This window comes from Asparagus officinalis, chromosome 9 (genome assembly GCF_001876935.1).
Source record: "Asparagus officinalis chromosome 9, Aspof.V1, whole genome shotgun sequence".
Lineage (NCBI taxonomy): Eukaryota > Viridiplantae > Streptophyta > Magnoliopsida > Asparagales > Asparagaceae > Asparagus > Asparagus officinalis.
In genome coordinates, this window is record NC_033802.1 from 31,258,436 (window position 1) to 31,280,899 (window position 22,464).

At 35.3% G+C, this 22,464-nt stretch overlaps 1 protein-coding gene across 1 annotated transcript; it reads right to left on the minus strand.

Annotated features, from left to right (window-relative positions):
* On the minus strand, positions 472 to 22,254 carry LOC109823885 (glycerol-3-phosphate dehydrogenase [NAD(+)]-like). Its single transcript, XM_020390311.1, has 10 exons — positions 21,816 to 22,254; positions 20,583 to 20,659; positions 20,171 to 20,243; positions 9,473 to 9,690; positions 9,187 to 9,294; positions 2,136 to 2,237; positions 1,925 to 2,045; positions 1,513 to 1,567; positions 1,335 to 1,383; positions 472 to 782 (listed from the first exon to the last, which is right to left on the minus strand). Exons 1-10 carry the CDS (start codon positions 21,967 to 21,969, stop codon positions 633 to 635), a joined length of 1,107 nt encoding a protein of 368 aa, XP_020245900.1. The 5' UTR covers positions 21,970 to 22,254; the 3' UTR covers positions 472 to 632.

Genomic DNA, 22,464 nt, shown 5'->3' on the forward strand with positions numbered 1-22,464 from the left:
CTGAAGGAAATTAATAATGGGTAAAAATTAACACTAATCATCCATCGGATGAGATTAAAACTTTAACTAGTAATGATATACATATAAACCCTTGATTCCTGTACTATTAATGCTCCGTGAAAGGGGAAAAAAGAAACCTGTTCTATTGAAATAAGCATAAGACATATTACACTGAATTTGGTGAAAACGTTCCATTTCCAATTTGAATTTTGATTTCACATCCTTCTGTACATGGAATCTAGAAGGGAAAACACATGCATTATTTAAAACATGTGGTCTCTGCACAAACCGTTCGGATATCTGAAATGATCAAATACCATAGGAGTAGTTGATTGCGCATAGAAATATTGCTGAATCCTTTTTCTTGATAGTTACCAGGCGAGAAAAAGCTTGATTTTCCCTATGCTACCGTATTAGCTCAATAGTCAGATTGGCTAATACCTTGGATGGTTATCAATTCAACTTACGAGCTAACCCTGAACAGGTCTTTCGATATATCACAACAAAGTAGTCATTGACGGTTATATGAAAGAATTATTTCTCACTATCAGTTCTACAATTGTAAATATTTAGGATTCATAATGATTCTGCATAAAATCTAGCGATAGCTGGGGAATCTTATAGATGTAGTTCTATTGAGCAGAACTATTGCTGTATTCAACTATTGCTGAAGGAGGAAGCTTGCCGATACTGATCTCATGAACTGTAGTAAAGAGGGGAAACGATGCTTGCCATCCTCGATGCCTGAGAACTTCATAGACTTCTCGTGCTGTTGAGACTCCCTTCAAGGATTGATACCAAAACAGTTCAGTTTCAGATATCTCAAGATCTTTACACCACATCAAAACTCTGAAGTTGAAGTTACAGTGAGATCAAAACTCTGAAGTTACAGTGAGATTTAAAGAGTTATATGTGTATGGTAGGATTTGAATCTCACCTATTCTAAATACCATTTTAAATTTCCTTGTTGCAGTAGAACTTCAGAGTTGTGAAGAGGATTAAGAGAACAAACAAGAAAAGACTTTTCTAATCTTGGCTGTTTTGCCAACTCCTTAATACATAAATTTCTTAATATAGCCACAATAAGATGATAATTTAACTGGAATCAGATAAAAAATCCATTAGTCATGAAAATTTTCTGTCAGGTCTTGACAGTAGTTTATTAACTGATTGCTCGATTTGTAAAGAAAAAAATTGCCTTGTCAAAAGTTGCGATCTTCAGGCTTAAAATTTTAAGAGTCAGGTAATCTTCGTTAAAAAAAAAAGTTTCGTTTCTTCTTCTTCTTCTTGTTTCTTTGTGCTAATGGTATTTTGAGATGTATATCTGCATTTACCTGTAGCTTTTGCCCTTGCAGCAGTTCTGCTTCTAGCTCGTCAAAAGATCTGCCATCAAAATAAGATGAAAAGAATTAAAAAAAAAAATCTCAAGTAAGGATGAAACCTTGCTGTCTGAAACAAACAAAACTTCAGCAAACTACTTCAGCAAACTGATACAAGGTTAGATTTTCAGACCTTTTACCACCATTCCTTGCGAAGGCCTCAGCTACTCTCCTGTTTCGTCCTCCAACTGCAACAACAAACAATAGTTATATGATTTGACCCAGTTACTTTAGTTATTTTATGCACAGTTAAGTCTAATAGCTTAGACAATTAATTGTGGATAGACCCCCGTACTATCGCCAAATTGTGGATAGACCCCTTGTACTTGTATGTAGCAGATAGACCCCCTGGATTCTCAACTCCGTTAGTTTCCCATTTAAAGTAGTTATAAGCAATGATCATTGTTCATCTATTCAGTAAGTAAATCAGGCTGTGAAGCTTGTATTTCAGTTATGAAGCCCAATCTTAACGTGAAACTAATGGACTTGAGAATCCTAGGGGTCTTCTGCAATTAACTCTAGTTTAGAAATAGAATATTTCATACGGCATGTTGTGATTAAATCTGCCACTCCACAACTCTCAAAAAAGGTGGTATCTTTCACTGAGGAGAACAAAAGCTTGGAAAGTGCTCGCATCTCCCTCAATCCAATTCTCATTATTGCCGCCTGATATGCATTAGATAATAGTTAGTGCAAAGTTTGTTTAGTGTCAATGTTTAGCTCTTTAGTCACTCTTAACACATGAAACATACAAACCTTAGTGTTATTTCCCATGTCCAAGCCATCAACAAGTCCTGCAGCTATTGCTACCACATTCTTTAATGTTCCACATAATTCTACTCCCTCCACATCTTGTACCTGACCATATTTGCATACACATGTATAAATTTCTTCATTGTCATCGTATAAGCTGCTTCCTATACAATATGAAAATCTTCTCAAAATATTCTTTTTAGTTGTGACCGTCAATCAACTTGAAATGATGATGAAATATAAACATCTAAGGAAGGAGATTTTTTCAAAAGAGCCCCTTTTTGCTAAATATTTAGCAAAACCGGCCGTTTTGCTAATTATTTAGCGAAACCAACCTCTTTTTGGCAAAAAATAGGTTGGTTTTGTAAAACAGATATTCCGAAACATACGAGACTAATAGTACCGTATGTTAGTGGCCAATTAGCGGCTATTAAAGTGACCTAAAAAAACCCACGGGACTAGTAGTCCCGTGGATTTGCTACTGCCTCATACAAAACCCACGGGACTACTAGTCCCTTGCAAGCAGAGAGTAGCCCAAACACGGCCAGCAAATCCATGAGACTAGTAGTCCCGTGGATTTGTCGGGCTTACATAAACCTACCTGTGCCCAATAGTTAGGGCACATCCTCCTCTCTCTAAGCCTCCCGATCTCTCACCTCTCCAAACCTAATTTTCATCAACCATCTCCCATTCTTTCTCTCTCAATCTCTTTTCCTCAATAATCCTAACCCCATTCCGTTTATTCTCTCCAAAATCACCATTTTCTCCCTCAATTTTCTCTCTTACTCTCACCAAACTCATTCCCTTCTAAATCATTCTCTCCAAACCCAAATAGAGATCTTCCTCAAAAGTTGCATTGTTGAAGTCGGACACCGACGAATTTCAAATCTTCATCAAGGTATAAATTTTGATTTCTTCCTAATTTTCTCTCTATTATTTAGTTAAAATTATAGTTTGGAAATAATTGTATATTTAGAATAATTTCTTTAAATTATGATAAACAATGAGATTTGGTTAAATTTTAATAGATTAAAATTTGTTAGATTAAAATTTGATAAATAATTTGCATATGATAAATGTTAATATTTCAGTTCGAATGGCGAATGGAATACCGATTATTTACTAATTCAATGAGAAATTGAGTGTTAGAATGAATAATATGCCTATATACGAGGGAGGATCTAGAAAAATGTTCATGTTATCTAGAAACTATAACTTCGATGGAATGATGGAGCAAATATGCAAAGTTACTAGAGTTAATCATAGAGAATATGTTAATAAGGTCTTCCGTAATTGTCCGATATATGAAAAAAAAAACAATTGCTGTAGAGATCACCAATGATCAAGACCTGAGAGACATGAGACAACTTGCGGAAAACCAAATCTCAATCGAGTTATTTATTAAAAATATTCCAATATCTGGTGTTGCCTAAGTTTCATATGCTCCAGGAGAGTTATCCCGCATGTTTGACTTAGAAAATAACTCAAGCGAATTCATTGCATCTCCAAATGCCTTACACTTAGAAAATAACTCGGATCCAATATCAAGTAACGTGTTCCACAACGCTTCGGGTCATGTTTCAGTTAATTTACCGGTTGGTTCTATTGTAGAAGAGTATGAGGATGCTGATGCAGATGATGATTATGGAGATGCTAAAAAGGAGGAACGTCTTGATAGTACATAATGTGCAATTGGAGGAATCGATAAGGACACCCGTTGAATGGATGAATATTGTGTAAACAACGATTATGTTAGAGTCTGAAGAACCGTTGCCAGCAGAGTTTCAAAATGAGAAGTGGATAAATGCCTCACAAGTTGAGTTTGTTGAGCTTAGTCCTAATGGCGAACGACCCGAGGACTTCACTTTAAAAAAATATGTTTTCGATAATAAGAAAACTTTAATTTTCGCTATACGTGAATGGTCAATCAAGAATCGGGTCAAATTCAAAAGAGCGAAAACGAATACAATCAATTACCATGTAAAGTGCTACTTCAACGAGAAAGCTCAAGGAGAGTATGCAAGTGCTCAACACGAAAGAAATTCAAAGTGCCCATGAAAGCTTAATGCACCGGTTAGGAAAAAATCTAATGGGCAATTTATGACATCTAGTTAGTACGGACTTCATACATGTTACAATCCAACTGTCAATATAAATCATAAGACAACAACTTCCTCTTATATCTTGAAGCTAATTATGCCCAAAGTTAGGCGAGAACTTGATCTTACTCTAAGTCAGATAATTACAAGGGTATATGATATGAGAAAAATAATTATATCCAAATATAAAGCATATGATGCACGGAGGAAGGCGTTGACTAAAATCTTTAGAGATTGGGAGAAATCTTACGAATTACTTTCGTAATATCTTGAAGCAATTAAGAGGAAAAATTCAGGTACCGAATACAAAATATTGTCTAAGGCTATTGCGTCGGGAAGGGAAAGGTTCGTGCGAGTATTTTGGGTATTTGGACCCGCTATCAAAGGGTTTTCTTTTGGTCGTCCACTCCTGAGCATTGATGGCACACATTTATACGACAAGTACAAAGGAGTGCTCTTGGTTGCGACTGGTGTAGACACAAATGGTGGTCTATCTCCATTGGCTTTCGCAGTTGTGGAGGTTGAGAAAACATCGAGTTGGAAGTGATTTTTTCCAATGTATTTACAGATTCATCTCTACTGTTCAAAATCCTAGAACGATTACTTTTATTTCTGACCGGATAAAAAGAATTCCACGAGCCTTGCATGAGGGATTTCGAGCACCACATCATCATCAGTATTGCTTGCGGCATATAATGATAATTTTCAAAAAAAACATGGAGAGATCAATTTACAAAATCTATTGTGGCAAGCAGGGTATGCAGCCGACACACTGATATATGAACATTGTAGGGAGAAAATTAAGTCTATCAGTTGAAGCACATAACTGAATTGAACAAAACTTGAACCCGCAATACGAAGATCGGTGGACATTATGTAAAGATGGTGGAGTGCGCTATTGTATGATGATAACTAATTGCTCTGAAAGTTCTAATAGCGTACTCAAGGGTGCCCGTGCTATGCCAATTCAAGCATTGATTGTAAGGACGTTTTATAGATTAAACGCATATTTTCATAAGAAACGTGGTGATGATGCAAATTGGACAAGTTACACTCCAAAAATTAAGAGTATTCTGCAAAAAAGGATTGTGGCCATAAGATCATGTAGAATTACTCTATTCAATGATAATGAATGGGAGGTTAAAGATTGTGAATGTACTTATACCGTCCATCTCTATAACCAGGAGTACAGTTATACTTGTAATATACCACAATTACAAAAACTACCATGTGAATATATTTTAGCAGCTAGTTCCAATCAGGATGGTGGTGCTAGATTGCTTTATGATCGGTATTGCTCAGGTTGGTATTCAACAAATCATTATCAAAAGGCTTATAAGGAGATTTTTTATCCTCCCAATGATAGTCGTTATTGGCCGATTTATAATAGACCATGCATATAACCACCTCAATACAAAAAACAAGCGGGACGACCTTGCTCCGTGCGTATTAGAGGTACCATGGACCAAGGCCAAGAAGGAGTAGTGTTGCAAATTAAATGTGGACAATGTAATCAATTAGGCCATAATAGGTCTCGTTGTCCATCACAAACAAGTACATAGCAATTAATTGGCAATATATTTTCTCTCTCTATTTTCATTGTCGTTATAGGCTTATTCATTATTATAGTCTTATTGATTCTGTAGGATCTAATAAGTTAATAATTATGTGTAGGTATATACACCATGCTTCCCAGGCCGATAAGTAATGCAGTCCTTTATGATCAGTCACGACACCATTCAGAGTGTATAACATTTTCATCGGTAATGATTCTTATATTTTTAGTCAAAATTTTTTCGAATGTATAGTCACATATTACTTACTCATTGAGTAAATGCTAATATTTTTTTCATTATTGTGCAGAGAGGACCAGAGCTAGTGATGATTGATCATAGCATCGGACATATGCGATGGTCACTTGAAGATCCATGTATGATTGCTTTAGTAGCCCAAGCAGGTTTTCTTACATGCTCAAAGTTACGGTGGATGAAACTCAATTGGGCACTATTTAATGTGTTGATGGATAGATAGAGACTAGAGACTAACACTTTTCATCTACGTGTTGGCAAGGCGACTATTACGCTCCAAGATATAGTACTGTTCCTTGGTCTCCACGTTGATAGCCCCTGTGTTACAAAGACTAATAGACATGTGTGGCGCCGAATTTGTGATGAGTTGTTAGGACTATCTCCAGAGTCTTTGCTCAGGGGATACATTAGATTGAAGTGGCTAAAAGAAAATTTCGCAAACCCCTTGCCAGAATATACATCCCAGGTCATAATCCAGCAACATGCTCGTGCATATTTTTTGCACATGATCAAGATGTTTTTTTTCCCCAATTCAAGTAAACATAAAATATATTTGAGGTAAGACAACTTGTTATTCATTTAATGCACTATATTGGTCGTTCTTGCTAGATTTTTACTCATTATTCATAAAATACGACTAAATGCATTTGCCATATGATAGGTGGATAACGCTTCTCCAGAACTTCGACAAGTACGGGACATTATTATGGTGTAGTGCTGTTTTAGCATACATGTATAGAGAAATATTGAATATTGCTTTTATGCAAATAAAGAGCTCAAGTGGTGCTTAGCATTGTTACAAGTTTAGGCATGGAAGAGATTGGTTTTGAGACCAAGATTATGCGAGACACAAGTTTTAGATGGACAAATTCTACTGGGAAGCAGGTAAACAATTTCGAATCTAATTAAAGAAAATTTACTTTTAAATTTTAAATTTTAAATTTGGAATTAGAATCTAATCTTCTATCATACACGTAGATGGAACGTCACTAAAACATATAATTAGGCCCCGATAAGACAGTTAGATTTTTACAATGGAGAGCTCGACGGGATGAAATTTATCAGGTATTGAATTTTTGAATTTAAGTCAATTTAAGCTAGTTACTAATGATGATTTATATTTTGTAGTTCGAGCGGCAGCCATACGACACTTTTCTATCTCATCAACTACTAATTTGCATGAAGGGACATGGTATATGGAGAGCCAAGTTCCTCTCATTTGCTTTGAAATTGTGGAGATGCACATGTCGGATTGTGTGCTTAGGTAGTTTGGTTTCGAACAACACACTCCACAATTGATAGAAATAATAAAAAGAAAGGCGTCCAATAGTGGGCATCAGATTGATTGGCCACTTATGCATAATCAGTTCATTGCTAGATGGAATGATCACCATTTTAGCATCGTCGAGCAGATTTATCCTCCAATGGAGAAAATCGATTATATAAGATGGTATTAGGGGATTATCAGAAGATGGATAATCACTCAAACCAAGCCTCCAGTCGACGAAATCGAGATACATTCCCAACAAGCAAGATACGTACCAAGGGGTGTAGATGAAAGAGAATGGGTAAGTAAATGCGTAAATTTAAATAGTTTTTTAATCCATGAGCTTTTGGTTGCTTATATATATAATTATATCTTTTTATATGAATGCAGATAGATGCTATGGATGAGATAGAGAGGTTTGCAAATGAAGGCATAGCTACCGCATGAGGAGATTCAGTACATGTATCGGTATTGCAGTGGATAGTGAGGAGGGTTCGTAAAGCTCTTTATTCAACTCATGAGTATCGGCATGACAGTTGCGAGCACATGGCGCATGAGGAGGAGGGTATATGCGCGCTGACGAAGAAGGGTGAATCTTGCTCACACGACAACTAGGTTGGTCCATCACAACAACCTGGTTGGTCACAGCCCCACGTACTACAAGAGAGTCAGCATGTACAAGCTCAAATCGAAGGAGAACGTCGACAATCGGAGCGGGTACGAAGAGTGAGACAACAGGGGAGGAACGAACTTTTAGGTTACATGTGATAGTTTATTATTTTTTTGCTTAGACTAAATTTGTCGTATGGATAGACTTGATATATTTAGATTTGTTTGGACTATTTTGTTGTCTGGATATGTATATGATGTAGTTATTTTGTTGTGATGTTGTGGATTCATTAAATGTGTTTTTATCCAGTGTTTATTTCTTAAAATTTATAAGTATATAAATATTATATTGTATAACAATATAACAATTATATGAAGTGGATGTTATATTTTTGTAGCCCAAACAGATCCGCAAAACAATGTACATGAAGCGAATACAGTCCTGTGCATGTTTTGTGCGCGTTTGTACTGTGCCTAGAAAATCCACGGAACTACTAGTCCTGTGGATTTTATGGGCGAGAAGCTCTACGTTTGGCCTACTCTCTGCTTAACGCACGGGACTAGTAGTCCCGTGCGTTTCGTATGGGGCAGCAGCAAACCAACGGGACTAGTAGTCTCGTGATTATCTAATGTCACTTTAGTGGCCGCTAATTGGCCAATAAACATATGGGACTGCTAGTCTCATATGTTTCGGAATACCTTTTTTTTGCGAAACCAACCTTTTTAGCCTGTTGGCCAAAAATAGGTTGGTTTTGCTAATGGGCTCTTTTGAAAAAAATCTCCTCTAAGGACCAATGAACAAGAGAAGCCCATGGAAAAACCCTTAGAGAACACCAAGCAATTGGTCATGCATTTTAAGCTCATAGAACATGATGAAAGCCTATAAATTCTACTAGACTATGAAAGAATCCAGAGGCCGATGAACTGATGTGTAGATTTGCATTCTTGTGAACAATATACAATAAGCAAAATAGCTGCATATTTAAGCACATCCGCAAAACTTACATGGTCGAGCTCTTTGGTTTGCAAAATTTTACAATCACAATTGCAATTTGTAAAAGTAGTTATGATTACAGTTGCAACAATATATTTTGCTGTAAGTCAGTTTTGCAAGACGGGCCCAAAAAATAAAAAAAAAATATATGTAAATTGTAGCTGCAATTGCAGTTACACTTTTCCATAAATTAAATAGCTTTGGCATGTTTAATTCAATAAAATCATAATCTATAGACATAATTATCTAATGAGAGCTAAAAGGAAGTGAAACTCACAGGTGATACAAGGAAATATGAGGTACTGACCAATCGAGCCCACCTCTGTGCTACTTCCTTACTATGTCTATACCCAACAGTTGCTTCACTAAATTTCTCCAAAGCTATCTGCATCATAGATTTCAGTCTTGATATCAGAAATAAAAAAGAAAGAAGAAAGTAGATAGAGTAAAAAAATTAAGTTATGTGAATTCATACGTCATTAACAATAGTAGAAACCATAAGAAAATAAAAAAGGAAAAAGAAAGTAGATAAGAGTAAAAATTTAAGTTTTGTGAACTCATACCTCATTAGCGATATTAGCACCCATAAGAACACAACAATTTATCCCAAGCATATCTGTGATAAGCTTCGATATCAGACATGGTCCTTCTTTCTTAACCTCCATGCCTTTGATTAATGAAATGGCCTCTGCGTCAGGTTTTATCTTTCCTATGAGCCTTTTGCATATACCTTCCATGAATTGATGGGGAGTGACAAAGACTAGCATATTTGCTTCTTTAACTGAAAGAGAAGATACCAAAACTTGATATTGCGTCCTGAATGATGTCTAATGCTGGAAAAATTTCAGATTTTTTCTATTTTAATTGAAAGAGAAGATACCAAAACTTGATATTGCGTCCTGAATGATGTCTAATGCTGGAAAATTTTCAGATTTTTTCTATTCTTTGACAAAACTTGCTAGACTGGGCGCATTTATACTATTGCATGTAAGAATTTCTCTCTTTGCTTTCCATGTTTCTCTTTTTCTCTTTTTTTTTCTTATCCTTTGTGGGTGTCAAATAATTGAAGTATTTCTATGCCTAAAGAAACTTAAAAAGTATCTTGTACATGGACTTTCGGTGCTTCTTGTAATACTGTTCGAATATAAAAATATAATCCTTAACCTTCATCACAACCTCAGAGTTATGGTGTAATGGTTAGGGTATTTAACATGATATCAGATTAATCTACGGTCAAATCCCACTGACCACAAATTTAATGCGGATTTTAAAAATTGACACCATTGCATGAGTCTATGTTTCGGCCCATAAAAAAAGCGTTCAACCTGCATGGCATATTAGAATATAAAAATATAATCTTCAACCCTCATCAGAACTTCAAAGTTTTGGTGTAATTTTAGGAACTTTAACAAATTTCTGTGAGTGATAGATTACAGATGTATTCCTTTCTTTATTTTCCAATTTTTAATTGATAATTTCAGGAACTCTTGTGGGTAAAAGATGTTTTCTTGGGGGTATTAGTCAATTGGGACATTTTCATGCAAAATGGGATAATTGTTAAAATGGAATAATTTTTCGCTAGTAGGATATTTTAGTGGGATAAATAAGAACAATTTTGTGAAGCGGGATATTATGATAAAATAGCGTGGGATAAATTTTTATAATCATGAAATATATATTTATGCATTTTGAAGATATAAATACCAAGGTTGCTGATAGCGGATCGCGGCGCGTCGCGGCGAGGTACCGCTAAGGCTATATCGGGCTATCGCGGCGAAATCGCGGCAAATAACGCACAGTCAAATAGCGGTCAAATTTAAATATATTTAAATATCCTAAATAATAAGAAAAATTCATAAAAAAATCTAAAAATTCAATTAGTTGTAAATTTCTTGTATTATCAATAAATAACAATTAATAAGCTTGTTGTATGAATGAAACTATGAAGAAATTCAAGAAATATAGCATCATAATATGTGTGATAGCGGGTTTAGCGGGTTTAGCCGCTTTTAACAACAAAAATCCGCTTTTAACCGCGAAAATCCGCTTTTAATCGCGAAAACCCGCTTTTAACCCGCTAAAATCCGCTTTTACGCGCTATTCGAATGAATAGCGGATTTTCCCGCTTAAGCCAGCCGCGAAACCCCTACGCGTAGCGCTGAAGGGCCGCGACCGCTATTCGCGCCGCTATAGCCCCGCTATTGGCCGCTATTTACAACACTGGGTATATGTTATTAGGCTTGTACAAGGGTATTGGATTTATGTCAAAGGAACTTATTGTGTTTGGATTGAAAAGAGGGGAAAGATAGAGTACACTGTAACTTGTGTTTGTTTAGAGGAAAGAGAAGAGAATTGAAGCTATAGAATCAAATTTGAATCTTTGTCTCTAAAGAGAGCTACCAGCTCAAATTTGGAGCTTTCTCTAGGGACATTTTGGAACTTTGAGAAAAATTTATTTAACAATGGGTATTGATGGCTCTTTTCAAGACGAGAGGGAGGGGTTGGAAGGTTACCATTTTAACTATCTAGTAACTGTGTTGTTTACAATTTTTAATTAGTGAGGATGAAAGAAGGGAGGGCTAAAACGAAGCACATGTGCTGATTTTCTTAACCTTTTAAAAAAATTACAGAGTGGGAGGGGAAGGATTGAGTTTAAGTATTTTTTTTCAAAATTTCAAATTGTCTTCGGGGCAATGTTATCGATAGCGGATAGCGTCGCGTAACGGTGAGGCATCCCTAAGGCTATTTCGGGCTATTACGACAAAATAGCGGTAAAAAACGCAAAGTCAAATAGCGGTCTAATTTAGATATGTATAAATACTAAAAAATTAAAAAAAAATCTAAAAAATCTAAAAGTACATATTAGATGATTTAAAGAGATCCTAAACATAAAATAGACATGTAACCATCACATAATACCGAAGATGACTGGAGGAGTCAAAAAGTCGTCGTCTTCGAGAAGAAGAGCTTAGCGGTGACAGGACTGCCCTAAGAGGAGCTCACGGTGAAAGAGGTGAGAGGAAGTATCAAGGTAGGTGCCAGAGGATATAAGAGATGGCGGAGAGTATACTGAAAATCACAAGAGACGGTGGAATGCAATGGTCAAGAGTTGAGTTTAATTTTAAAAAATAAGCCTCAAACCGTTTTTAAATAGCAGTCAAAAAGCAAATTTCGAATACAATCGCTCAACACACTATTAGCCGCTTTTGCGAACAGACATATTCTGCAATATGTCACCGCTATTATGCGATAGCGTAGCGAGCGATAGCGTCGCGGGAAGGGACCGCTAACGCTATTAGCGTCGCTATTGCGGGGCTATTTACCGCTATTTATAACAGTGTGTTTCTATCTCTGTTTCCCTTGTCTACCACTGAATGTTTTATTACTATGTGTCATTTCTATCTAACTTAAATAGAAAATCCTATGTTTAACCTGTCCATTGCACAGTCATGCATGACGGGTATTTGGATGATAGTCAAGATCATATTAGAATACAAGAAGGATATTTGGAAGAATGATAAGCTCTTCAACATAGTAGAAGAGTACTTTGGTAGCTCCCTTCAGACTCCAGACTTTTGCACTGCCTTAGAAAAGTGCTTCAAGGGAGCCCGAGAGTCTCAGATTGCCCTTCACATTGCTCTCAGAAGATTCGAAGAAGAGGGAACTAATGAAGAAAGTAGTAGGGGAGAATATGTGAAGATATTGGACGAATTAATGCATTTTAAGGATGTGGGTAATTCATTTACCAAAGAATACCTTAATATGTTCCAATCCGTTTATAAACAGCAAGTTTCAATGCTGGAGAAGCTAAAAAAGAAGAAGAAAAAGCTCGATAAAAACTCCGATTGATGAAGGCATGGAGGAGGATTTTGACTGTGATCTTTGTGTCCGTGTTTGCTTTGGTTCTTATTACGTCTGTGGTGGCTGCTGCAGTTCCGGCACCAGCCTTCATCACTGCATTATTAGCATTGGCAGCAGCTGCTATGGGTCCAATAGGGAAATGGTGCAATACACGTTGGAATGACTATTTCAATGCTCTGAAGGCACCCAAGGAGTTATTGAACTCAATGCAAGCTGGGACTCATGTCACTATATCGAATTTGGAACGACTGAAAGTTCAGACTGTCTTTGCTTCAGAATGTTGAGTTCGTGCTTCGAGTAGAGGAGCCTGTGAAGTTTGTGACTGAGAAGATTAAGAAGAAGCTTGAGTTGTTTATGAGGACTGTTGAGGATTTGAGGAAGCAGGCTGATTGGTGCAGAAGGGATATAAGAAGGGCGAGGACTGTTGTGTTGAAGAGGATCATCAGGCATCCAAATTAAACTGAAGGAGGATCACTAGGTATTGAGCTTCTTTCTATGCATTGTTGTTGCTGTTTTCCTTTTTCTTTCTATAATTTGATATTTTTTATCTGTGGAATAAATGTGGATTCTCTATATTTGGTGGCTTTTAGGTTTTGAGTAGATGAATTGGATTGAATTTTGTGCAACATTGTAAACTGTATTAGTTCAGTGTTTCTTTCATAATCTATGTAGTAATAATGTAATATAGCTCTCTAGCTTTCAACTTTAAGCCCCATTGATTCTTGAGGTTGATGTGAAATTTTAAGGCTTACAGGATTGAGATGTTTGTTTTTATAGCCTTAGCCTTTAAGGATTAATAAATACAGAATGCTAGATCCTCTCCAATGTGAAATTATCGGAGAAATTCTATACTTGATCCAAGAAGTGACCATACAAGCTGGTACGGAATAGCATCATAACTAGGAGCCAGGGTACAAGTTTATTAGAATTTTGCATGGTGCAATAGATGTCAGCAACAAAGAAAGCTTCTCATATGTGGAACATCATGTTACCAAGTGAAGCTTAGCTCAAACAAGTTGTAAATGGCCAAAATTGAGAGGGAGTTCCTGCAAATGATAGCTACAGCAGCAAGCTTGACCGGGTCAACAGAGCAAGTATTTGAGGACAAATAATGGGGGTGAATACACCTCAAAGGAGTTCAAGCAATTTTGTGTTGAATGAGCCATGCAGCATCAGCTGATAGTACCTAGGCAATCAGAACAGAATGGGGTAGCGGAGAGCATGAATCAGGCACTACTAGAGAGAGTCAGAAGCATGAGATTACAGTCAGGCCTAGTGAAGTGCTTCTGGGCAGAAGCAGTGAATCATGCATGCTATTAGGTCAATCGTTCACTATCGACTACCATCAATATTCAGATCCCAAAAGAAGTTTGGATGGGAGAACTAGTTAATTATGATTCCTTGAGAGTGTTTGGGTGTCCTGCCTACGCTTAGTGCATAGGAACAAGAGGAGCAAACTGGATGCAAAGTCAAAGAGATGCTACTTCATTGCGTTTCAGAAGGGCGTCAAAGGTTCATGTTATGGGATCTGGAAAGCAAGATCACATTCGTAAGCAGAGATGTCACTTTAGATTAGGAGTCCATGTTAGGTGATGATGAGCAGGAACCACAAAAGGACAGTGAAGAAGATGTGAAGGAGCATTTAGTGCAAACATGAACACAGCATCTTAATGGTACAAACACAAACACAGGAGGCGCAACTTAGGACGGTGAAGCAAATGTGGACCAACAAATAGTTATAGACATAGATGGTGATGAGAAGACTCATCCCCAACAGGAGTATTTTTAGCACAAAGGCGATATAGAACCCACAAGACACCGGTTATACGATTTCGAAGATAATCATGTGGCATTTGCTCTGGTTACGGAGAGCGGTGATCCAAGCACGTATAAGGGTCGATAGCAACAAGTGGTTGATTGTCATGATAGAGGAGATGGAGTCACCTTGAAAGAATTAGACATGGGATCTAGTCACATTGCCGAAGGATAAACGAGCTATAGGATGAAAATGAGTATTGAGGAAAAAGGAGAATAAGCAGTACACGCCTCATGGTGAAGGGTTACGCTCAGAAAGAGGGGGTTGACTACAACGAGATATTTTCTTCGGTAGTCAAACATACATCGATTCGGGTGTTGTTAGTGACGCTAGTGGGGCATGACATGGAGTTAGGGTAGTTTGATGTGAAAACAACATTTTTACATGGTGAACTTGAAGAGGTTATCTACATGAAGTATCTAGAAAGATTCAAATAAAACAAACAAATATGAAGTAAGAAATAGGGTTTTCTTTGTAATCAATAAGTGATGATGGATAAACAGTAACAATCTCGGTAGCCACCTTGCATCATCTTTGTTTGCATCGGAAATATTTTTATTCGCGGAATCCATTACAATGTTTATCGATTACAATAGATTCAAAATGAGCCTTTTTATAGGACTTTTCTACACAAATAAAAATAACAAATATGATCTCCTAGAAACACACGCATGATCGTTTATTAATCGCTGCTTGCGTGAGATCTTTTCCTGTGTCGGGAACTCTTTGATCCGTGGACCGTCGAGTATCAGATCCGGTTGATCTCGTTTCACAAAGGAAACAAGAACCGAAGTAAATAACCTCAACAAAGTGAGATCAAGGTTGCTGATAGCGGATCGCGGCGCGTCGCGGCGAGGTACCGCTAAGGCTATATCGGGCTATTGCGGCGAAATCGTGGCAAATAGCGCACAGTCAAATAGCGGTCAATTTTAAATATATTTAAATATTCTAAATAATAAGAAAATTCATAAAAAAATCTAAAAATTCAATTAGTTGTAAATTTCTTGTATTATCAATAAATAACAATTAATAAGCTTGTTGTATGAATGAAACTATGAAGAAATTCAAGAAATATAGCATCATAATATGTGTGATAGCGGGTTTAGCGGGTTTAGCCGCTTTTAACAACAAAAATCCGCTTTTAACCGCGAAAATCCGCTTTTAATCGCGAAAACCCGCTTTTAACCCGCTAAAATCCGCTTTTACGCGCTATTCGAATGAATAGCGGATTTTCCCGCTTAAGCCAGCCGCGAAACCCCTACGCGTAGCGCTGAAGGGCCGCGACCGCTATTCGCGCCGCTATAGCCCCGCTATTGGCCGCTATTTACAACACTGGGTATATGTTATTAGGCTTGTACAAGGGTATTGGATTTATGTCAAAGGAACTTATTGTGTTTGGATTGAAAAGAGGGGAAAGATAGAGTACACTGTAACTTGTGTTTGTTTAGAGGAAAGAGAAGAGAATTGAAGCTATAGAATCAAATTTGAATCTTTGTCTCTAAAGAGAGCTACCAGCTCAAATTTGGAGCTTTCTCTAGGGACATTTTGGAACTTTGAGAAAAATTTATTTAACAATGGGTATTGATGGCTCTTTTCAAGACGAGAGGGAGGGGTTGGAAGGTTACCATTTTAACTATCTAGTAACTGTGTTGTTTACAATTTTTAATTAGTGAGGATGAAAGAAGGGAGGGCTAAAACGAAGCACATGTGCTGATTTTCTTAACCTTTTAAAAAAATTACAGAGTGGGAGGGGAAGGATTGAGTTTAAGTATTTTTTTTCAAAATTTCAAATTGTCTTCGGGGCAATGTTATCGATAGCGGATAGCGTCGCGTAACGGTGAGGCATCCCTAAGGCTATTTCGGGCTATTACGACAAAATAGCGGTAAAAAACGCAAAGTCAAATAGCGGTCTAATTTAGATATGTATAAATACTAAAAAATTAAAAAAAAATCTAAAAAATCTAAAAGTACATATTAGATGATTTAAAGAGATCCTAAACATAAAATAGACATGTAACCATCACATAATACCGAAGATGACTGGAGGAGTCAAAAAGTCGTCGTCTTCGAGAAGAAGAGCTTAGCGGTGACAGGACTGCCCTAAGAGGAGCTCACGGTGAAAGAGGTGAGAGGAAGTATCAAGGTAGGTGCCAGAGGATATAAGAGATGGCGGAGAGTATACTGAAAATCACAAGAGACGGTGGAATGCAATGGTCAAGAGTTGAGTTTAATTTTAAAAAATAAGCCTCAAACCGTTTTTAAATAGCAGTCAAAAAGCAAATTTCGAATACAATCGCTCAACACACTATTAGCCGCTTTTGCGAACAGACATATTCTGCAATATGTCACCGCTATTATGCGATAGCGTAGCGAGCGATAGCGTCGCGGGAAGGGACCGCTAACGCTATTAGCGTCGCTATTGCGGGGCTATTTACCGCTATTTATAACAGTGATAAATACTATTTATGTATTTTAAACTTACTATTATTGATTGATAATTATTTACAAGAATATTCATTACTATTAATTAAATAACTTTTGATTAGACTATAAGATATTGATAATTATTATTATAATGATGGTCTAATGATGGTGATGACCATAATAGGAAAGAAGTAAAAAAAAGAAATATAAAAAATAAAAAATAACAAAATAAATGAGTTCTAGTTTTTTATCAGTTCTAGTTTTTTATCACCTAGTTCCAAACTAAAACTTAGAATAATTTGAGAGATTAGAACTCTTATTTTTGTATAGAAAAATAAAAAAATGAGATAATTTTGTATCATTATCCCAATTCTAATTTTATTAGAATTCTACTTCACTAACACTGTAAAATTTTGTTCTAGTTATAGTTTTATGTGACTAACACCTTAAAAATTTATCCCACAGATTATCCAAGTTTTAATTTTAAGTTCTAGGTGACTAACCCTCCCCCCGGGAGATTAGAGTGGGGGATAGTCAAGTAGAACTCAAAACTAAAACTAGGATTATTTTTGAGATAAAGTTTTGCAGTATCAGTCAACTAGAATTAGAACTTGGATAAAATTTTATAGTACTAGTCAATTAGAACTAGAACAATATTAAAACTAGGATAATGGTAAAAAAATTATCCTATTTTTTTATTTCTTTATACAAAATAAAGAGTTCTAGTCTCTTAAATTATCTCATGTTTTGGGCTGAAACTACTTAGTAAAAAACTAGAACTCCCCTATTTATTTCTTATTTTTAGTTTTCATAATTCTTTTCTTTTCTCCATCCTCAAATAGTCATCGCCATTATCTAACCACGCTATCATACTAGACCGCCTTTACTCTTAATCCTCTCTTTATATGTTATTTTCATATTTTTATAGAGTATTAGATTTATGTCAATGTTGAAAATAACAAAAATGGGTTATGTAACGTTTTAACCTCCTGTTAAGGGTTAAGGGAAAAAACACAAAAAGAAAATAATGCATAATGTAGGTTATATCATTTATTATTTATTCAGAAATTTTATAAACACTAACAATTCATAATAACTTTAATATTTAGAACCATTAAACTTTTCAAATATAACATCACAATTATCAAATATAAAAATGTAGTATCACAATTTTTTAACAAAAGTTAGTCATATATGACTAACAACCATTTCAAAAAGCATCATCAAATGATCAAATATGTTAACATTGTCAAGTTTAAGGCAATAAAAACAAGTCTAAACACTTTCACTCTCGAGTTCTTAACTTCACAAAAATATTCTAATACTAATTAAGTTCACTACATCAACCAAACTAAACATGATTTTGTAACAATAGTAAGAAATTTTGCATCTACACGATTGCGTGCAAACTTAATTTCACAAGCTCTAGTATTAACTGAAAACTATAGACTAAAACCTAATTAAAATCACGTAATAACTAAAAGTAATTACCTAACCAACACAATTAATCCATTAATTAATCTCAGCACACTAATTCGGCAACAGATCTTAAAAACTTTTGCTGAAAGGTAAAATAATGGAGCAACAAGTTTGATATAATTTATGATAAATTGGAAATATAGAAGATTAGAATTTGAAAGGTAATTTTAGAATCATAATTTATTTAAATGATATAAACTGAGATGCCCGATACATAACTAAAAAATAAAAAATTTATCTCACCTGAGTCACAGAATCCACCTATAGCCGGAGGAGTTTCAAAGGAAGCAAAGAGCTAGGGTTTGGATTGGAGGATGCGAAGAGATCGCATATTCGCAAGAAGAGAATAGGGTGATCGGGACTAAAAGAGGTAGGGTTTAAATGATTTGGACGGTGGAGATGTATCAACGCATCCTAACCAGAGATGCAATTTAACCTAAAAATATATATGTTAACTGGTTATACAATGTAATGCACATTTAATGCAATATAACGTGTTTATTCTAGATTAAACAGTTTCAAGGTTAAGTGGGTGTGTTACCTAACAAGAAGGCACTGTTAAGTTACAAAACAGGTTATAACGGGTTATATAACAGATTTTTTTAAACACCGATTTATATAATTATGTTAAAATAAAAAAGTATAAATCCATAATTTATTTAAAATTTATTGAAATTGAGATATTAAGGAAAGAGATTTATGGGTGTAAAACAAGAAGGAATGTGAAAAACTTTAAGTTTTTAGACTAGTACTATAATAACTCACAAAAATAATTTTTTTGAAGTATTACTATAATAATTATTAACAATATATTGTATTCTAACCAAAAGTTATTCAACAATAACTAACATTATATTAAATAAATAGTAATAAATAATAGTAAGTTTAAAAATATAAAATAGTAGTTTTATCATCAAATGCAAAAGTTATATAGTTCTTTATTATCACAAATTATCCCACATCATTTTATCAAAAAAATCGCACTTCAAAAAACTGCTCCTGATTATCCCACTAAAATATATCACTTTCAAAAAAATGTCACACTTCAACAATTATTCCACTTCCTATGAAAATGTTCCCATTGACTAACACCCTCAGGGAAAAATAATAACTGTTACCAGTAATGATGGGTTAGTCAATTGAAACCCAAGACTGAAACTGTGAAATATAAAATTTTAAGTTGTTAAGCAACTGAAAATTAGAGATTTTAATATTGAATGGAACTGGAATTGAATGTGAAACTAGCAATTGCTTCACACTTCTAGTTTCACTTCGTACATGTTAAATTATCTTATCATATTTTATTATATCAATGAAAAATATTATCTAAGAAGAAAATGCTCTTTTTCGCTGGTAATTAAATTACTAAAAAACTGGTAAAAGAACACTTCAAGTTTGTGCAAAAACATCCATTGAAAAATCTTATGAATTTCCCCAAAATATTTGGTTTTAACAATCGATAAGAAAAGTACTTTCTTTTGCCATTCTCCATGTCTTTTAAGTGTCGGAAGGAAAATAAAAAAGAAACCCAAGGAAAAGCAGTTATGTTGAGGATTTGTTTGCTAATTACTGATGTGAACAAACAAAAAAATCCAAGACATAATCAGAATGCTGTTAGGTTCATATATTGATCCTGAGACCTTGTAGCAAATTTTTTTTTCACTGAAACATATGAGATTACCTGCATTCTCAAGGTCAGGGTCTGCTACTACATTTTTCCCAAGCTTTATGCCAGGCAAGTATTTGACATTCTCCTGTCCAAAACTCAGCAATTGTGTAAGTCGTGCATATTGTTTGCGGAATTTTATAACTAATTGTAATTATAATTGAATGGGATAACTACACTTGTCTATTTCATGTTAGCTAGAGCCTTTTTGCAATCATAATTAACAAAATAACCAATTTATTACCTGAATGACTTCAATATATTTGATTGCAAGTAACTTTTGCAAAGAATACCATTTAACTACTTTAGTTAAAATAAATTACAGTTACATTGAAGAACGAATATAAGTGTATCCATCGTAGTTTTTGTTCAAACAACCAAAATGCAAAGATAGATGTAGAAAATGACAAATACGAGACCAACTTACATTAGTTCGATTAATGGTGTCTGTGAGCTTTTGACCACTAGGCAGGACTTCTTCAAACACCCACATTCTCACTTCATCTGTAGATTAATATCATCATTTAATTGTCAATCACCACTGCTATTATATATTTACATACATAGTAAAATAGTGTTTCAAGAGTAGGATTTTAAGCAAATTTGACAGAAAAGAGATATGATATGTTGGGTAGTATCATTATCATTCAAGAATGCGCATCACTTAATAGACTAAAACTGCAAAATTGTATTTTTTTTTTCTTTTTTTATTAAACTAAAAATATCTAATTGCCGTGCATAAATTAGACCAATTTCATTACATGACTATTATAAGCCGCTTGACGAATTCCCTATTATGTTTCAGATATGGTCACGTTACATCAAATGTTGCAGAGTCATTCAACAAATGGATACATGAGGCTAGGCTACTACGGATACTTCAACTGGTAGAGCACATACGTAAACAGATTATGATTCGTATGAATGAGCGACGAACCATGGCTGAAAGCTGGAATCAATTTCTTTTCCCCAAAGCTGAACTTGCTCTCAAAGAGAACATGGAAAATGGCCGTCCATTGGAGGTTCGTCAGTCCCATTTGACCACTAGGCAGGACTTCTTCAAACACCCACATTCTCACTTCATCTGTAGATTAATATCATCATTTAATTGTCAATCACCACTGCTATTATATATTTACATACATAGTAAAATAGTGTTTCAAGAGTAGGATTTTAAGCAAATTTGACAGAAAAGAGATATGATATGTTGGGTAGTATCATTATCATTCAAGAATGCGCATCACTTAATAGACTAAAACTGCAAAATTGTATTTTTTTTTTCTTTTTTTATTAAACTAAAAATATCTAATTGCCGTGCATAAATTAGACCATAAATAAGAATGGGCGTGCACAAGTATGAATTCAACCACCAAATCTGACATAAATAGAATATATTTAAGGCCCACATTAACATGTGCAAATGTGCTGTATCTGATTGGATTGATACATTTGTTTCATATCCTTTTTGCTACCAATCGAGTTTTGAATCTTTATGTTAGAAAATCACAAATTGACCATAGATAAAGACAATTAACAGAAAATGGCAGGAGCGCCACGTGGTAACTAGCAAAATTACGCTTTTTTTTTCTTTTCTTCAAAAATATCATCAAACAAATTTCAATAATTAATTCATTCAAATTATTAATAATAAAAAATTTACCATGAAAGATGGATTGATGAAGGGTGTTGGAGGCGATGAGCTTGACCGCTACGCTGCCCCAGTTTCCACTTCCGACAACCGTCACCCGAAACCTCGAAGCCCCCTCTTTATGGGCCTCTTTTTTTGGGCTTGAATTGTCAGCTTGGGTTGCCATTAAAGCCCAACTAACAAAACAATTGCAATTGGTAATGGATGAAGGAATTGAGAGAGAGAGAGAGAGAGAGAGAGAGAGAGAGAGAGGGAATTAAATTAGAAGGGAGATTGGAGGGTGAAGAATGAAGAAGACAAATGAGGAGGGAGAAGCTGGATGCATGAGATAGAGAGAGAAGTTTGAGGGGAATAATTAATAATTAAAGAAAAGAGTGGGGATAAAAATAGACGGAGTCCTCTGTGAGCCATTTTTGTAAGGGGGTGAAGCCGGTTGGTTTCTATCAACTAGTGGCACCAAGTCCGGGCGCTGCTTGATGTTTTCGAGGGTGTGAAGGGTATAAAATCCATTATTCTGATAATAAAATCCGTTATTCTGATAATAAAGTATTTTTTTAGGGTAAATTACAGTAAACCACCAAGGGTTAGTCATCTAGAACTTTTTAAGTTGAATTGGGATAATTGGTAAAGTGGGATAATTTTTTGACACTGGGATAATTTA

Bases quoted from the DNA above. Each gene is read 5' to 3' on its own strand.
- LOC109823885 (XM_020390311.1), bottom strand. From the start codon at position 21,969: ATGGCAACCCAAGCTGACAATTCAAGCCCAAAAAAAGAGGCCCATAAA. The intron at 20,244-20,582 runs GTAAGTTGGTCT...AGTTTTGGACAG, and splicing joins ACACCATTAATCGAACTAAT to GAGAATGTCAAATACTTGCC. The intron at 1,384-1,512 runs GTCTGAAAATCT...TTTTGATGGCAG, and splicing joins GCAAGGAATGGTGGTAAAAG to ATCTTTTGACGAGCTAGAAG.